Below are 4,036 nucleotides of genomic sequence, written 5' to 3'. Positions count from 1 at the left end.
TTATACGAATGCAACTCAAGATAGTTAAATACATGCATGTTTTATTTGGTAATTCTATCTGTATCATGCCCTTCCACCTCTCCACAACACACACACACACACACACACACACACACACACACAAAATAAATTGGCTAAAGTCAAAATGAATCCACCACCCACCCAAACCTGTTAACAAGTATTTCAGTGCTTTTACTTGGTCAGATGTCAGATCAAGACCAACCTCTCCAAAACATCTCATTTTAAAAGTTTAAAATGTTAAATTCCTCCCTCCTCACAATGACGCACAATTTAAATGCGTCACATGAAATGTAAACATCCCAGTCTGAATTTTGATATCATCATTTGAATTGATATCCTTTTATTCATTGTGAAATAAAAGAGACGACAATGGTCCAACACGGCACTAAGAATACCTCTTCCTGCTAAGAGACGAGAGAGCAAATCTAGCCCTGAATGCAGTCATTCCTCAGAGCACGAACACTTGGCCTTAACCCCTTCTGCGAGAAACACTCATTCCAGGCGGCTGTGAAAGCCGAGAAACTCCCCTCTACTTAATTAAGTCCCCCTATAAGATACAATAGCACCAAAGGGGTTAGGACAGGTCAGTAGAGTAGACCATAGACAACAGACAATAACACACTCTCCCTCTTCGCATGCGTGTGAGAGAGAGAGAGGGAGAGAGAGAGAGAGAGAGATAGAATGAATGACTTGTATAACAGAATGGTACAAGTGCACAAAATGTTACATATTGTAAGCCTAATATTGTATCTATTGTATCTATCTATTCTATATTCTATTTTCAGTATTCTATAAAATACTTAAAATAAATGTTGTGAACCTTTAAAAATATCAACACAGCAATACATGGACAGTGAATGAGAGAGAGAGAGAGAGAGAGTGAGAGAGAGAGCGCGCTCTGACTCGAATACACTGTGAGAGCGCGCGCTCATATATGGCATTGGCAGCTCAAGGAGAGTCTGCTCCAGCTGCGCTCTGATGTCCGAAGGCTTGTGAACTCGGAGAGAGACAGTAAAAAGATTGGGAACTTGAATTTGTGACATCCGCGAGAGTCTACAATTATATTCAATATTCTTCAATACTCTGCAACCAGGGAATTTGTCCTGCCCAATACGCGCAACATACAGTACCCGTATGCGAAGACGTACCAGAATCAGAGTTTAAGGATTGAAAGGATTCCAAGGAAGAAAAGCGGCGTTTGCTAACGAAAATGACGGACTTTACCTTCGCCATTCGACTGATGTTGGTGTCTCTGGTGTATTTAAATACATCTGCCAACAAATTGAATGTCCCGCGCCTGCGACTCTCCTACAGAGGTAGGAGTGTGAGAAAATTACTTCGTCACACTTTGTCTTGTTAAAAACGTATTTATGGCTTGAAAAATCTGCCTAAATGTAAATAATTCGTAACCATGTTATTTGTTCTAAAATGTATTACCTGTGTGTCTATTTCTCCCATAACTCTACTGGACTGTAGTCAACTCCAACGTCAGTCATCTCAACTCAAATATCAGGTTTTCACGTAAATGGACTCATGGGGTTCGCTCGGCGTAACAGGTCACCAATTGGCGATTTGTGAGGCAAGAGACTTATGAAAACAGTGTGCAGATGCAAAATAGTAAGCATGGGCATGAACTTTGTATAACTTAGGTGCTAAACTGGTATAATAGAATATGTTAGCTGAGTTGTACTTTTCAGGCAATGGGTACATAATACATATAAATATGTATTAATATAAGTTTGGCGTAAATCCGTAAACTAATTTAACAATCGAACAACAAGTGTTTGTCGTTCAGCGTCCGTTGTTGGTCGGGGCAGGGGCTTCTCTGTAAGACTCCGATTCCTCTGTGTCCATTGCGCATCCATTAAGCTACCATCCGCGTGGGAGATTGTGGTATCCTGTGGAATAAATAACATTCTTTCACTGGGGTTGTAACTACCTCATGTTAAATTGTAATTGCGTGCGCGATGTAATTTTGGCTACCTTCTGCAGCATAATGTGAAATTCAGTAACTGTACAGTAACGGGACAGAGATCGCGTGTGGGAATGTGTGTGAACACTCCGTGACCTGCGAGCCTAAGCGTCGCAAATCTTGGCTATAGTTCAGTTGTTTGCTGTATGTCAGACAAACATATTCCTCTTTTATTGTCTGCCAGAAAAACGCACGCTAGACGAGCCCTTTCCTGAAACCCCAGTGCGTGTGTGTGTGTGTGTGTGTGTGTGTGTGAGAGAGAGAAGGAGAGAGAGAGGGCCTCTAAAACAGGAAAAACTTTAATTATCCTAATTTATCAATTAGAGTAGCAGGAGCAGCTACAGCTGGAGAAGCCCAAGGGGCATCCCTCCACATAAACACATGTGTGTTACACAGACCCAGTAGGATGGATGTTATATGGGAGCCGAGGTGGACTAATGGGGGTCTGGGGAGTGGATGTGTGTGTGTGTATGTATGTAAAAGAATATTTTGGAGTTGACCTCTACTTTGGGTGGTGAGTGTTGAGAAATGCATTGTGATAGGGATCTCCCCACACTGCACGCAAAACACACATTACATTCATTCAGTCATATTCATTTGATGTCATGCTAGCTCTCCTACTCTTCTCTTTCTCTGGCTGCTCTCTCTCTCTCTCTCTCTCTCTCTCTCTCTCTCTCTCTCTCTCTCTCTCTCACACACACACACACACACACACACACACACACACACACACACACACACACACACACACACACACACACACACTTACTGTACGTCTTGTGTACATTAGGCATCACTCTCTGCTTCTTTATGTGGGCAGCAGATTTGGGTTTGTTTGTTTTAGTTTAAATGAGTAAATTAATGAGTTTGTTTTGAGTTTGTGTTGCGCAGATGTTGTCTGATCGTTTGAGGTTGCTAAGGGTTGTGTGCGTGCGTGTGTGTGTGTCAGTCAGTCACTCCACAAGTTGGAATTCTGGGTGTTTCCGTGGCTGCCTAAGTGCTCCCAGCCTCCTGGAACAATCTAGCAACAAGAGACCAGAAAACATGAGGTTTACAGTGAAAAAGCAGGCCAAATATGAACACGCACACACACACACACCACACACACACACACACACACACACACACACACACATAGGGTACAGACAGGGCTGTATGTGTCTGTGGGGTGTGGGGTGTGAAAGTGTGTGTGTTTTCTGTAATCTCTTTTTTCTCCTTAGTGTCTGATACTTAGGGTAGGCAGACATGCTAATCTCTGACTCCTACACACACACACACAAATGAGTAGTACACACATATACACGTCTCTTTCTTTTCTCACACCTCTTCACTCATTCTAGATCAGAGAGGTGCTGAAGTGTTAGTGTGTCCAGCACCTCTCCTTTGGTGCAGCAATATGACAGTTACTTACTTACACACACACACACACACACACACACACACACACACACACACACACACACACACACACACACACACACACAAGAACATACCAAGGATGGATGTTCTATCCGACTGGGTGAATCAGTGAGCCTGTGAGATGGGCAGAGAGAATAATGGGAACTCAGCTGATAAGTAGGGACATGGACGCACACAGAGACAACCACAGGAACAGACATTTAGGCCAAATGCTTCACTTCTACTTCTACTTCTCCTAGCCGAGCCAGGTTTCAGGGATATGGACTTTACTCATGTCAGATTAGCCACATAGTTATACACGTCTGTCTCCGAAGTCCATTTCTATCTCAGCTCTCTCCTCGTTCCCTCTCTGGAGTAATATTAAATCATTTCCAACTTGCCCAGAGTTCAGATAGAAGTGAAACAAAGCAATAAAATACTGATAAAAGAATGTCAAATGTTTTGAGTGGCACAGAGGAATCAGATGTGAACACTCCAAAGTGGACTTTCTAAAAACAGTCAGCAAATTTATGTTATTCTAAGAGCTCAGCATGAAGTCTTATGTTGTGTTTGCGTAACCCCTGTGTCCACCCATTATATTAGGATAGACAAAGCTGGGTTTCAGAGAAGGATACTCTCTCCTCT

The 4,036-nt window shown here is 42.6% G+C and overlaps 1 protein-coding gene across 1 annotated transcript in view; it reads left to right on the top strand.

Moving 5' to 3' along the window:
• Positions 1-978: 978 nt before the first annotated feature.
• sema3bl (sema domain, immunoglobulin domain (Ig), short basic domain, secreted, (semaphorin) 3bl) overlaps positions 979-4,036 on the top strand; it is a 34,596-nt gene continuing 31,538 nt past the window's right edge. The window contains 1 exon segment of the mRNA XM_048241211.1: positions 979-1,337. Coding sequence (XP_048097168.1) covers positions 1,232-1,337 — 106 coding nt within the window. The 5' untranslated portion in view covers positions 979-1,231.

Source organism: Alosa alosa, chromosome 4 (genome assembly GCF_017589495.1).
Source record: "Alosa alosa isolate M-15738 ecotype Scorff River chromosome 4, AALO_Geno_1.1, whole genome shotgun sequence".
NCBI classification, from domain to species: domain Eukaryota; kingdom Metazoa; phylum Chordata; class Actinopteri; order Clupeiformes; family Clupeidae; genus Alosa; species Alosa alosa.
Note: the sequence above shows the minus strand (reverse complement) of the source record. Positions and strands in the feature narration are given on the sequence as shown.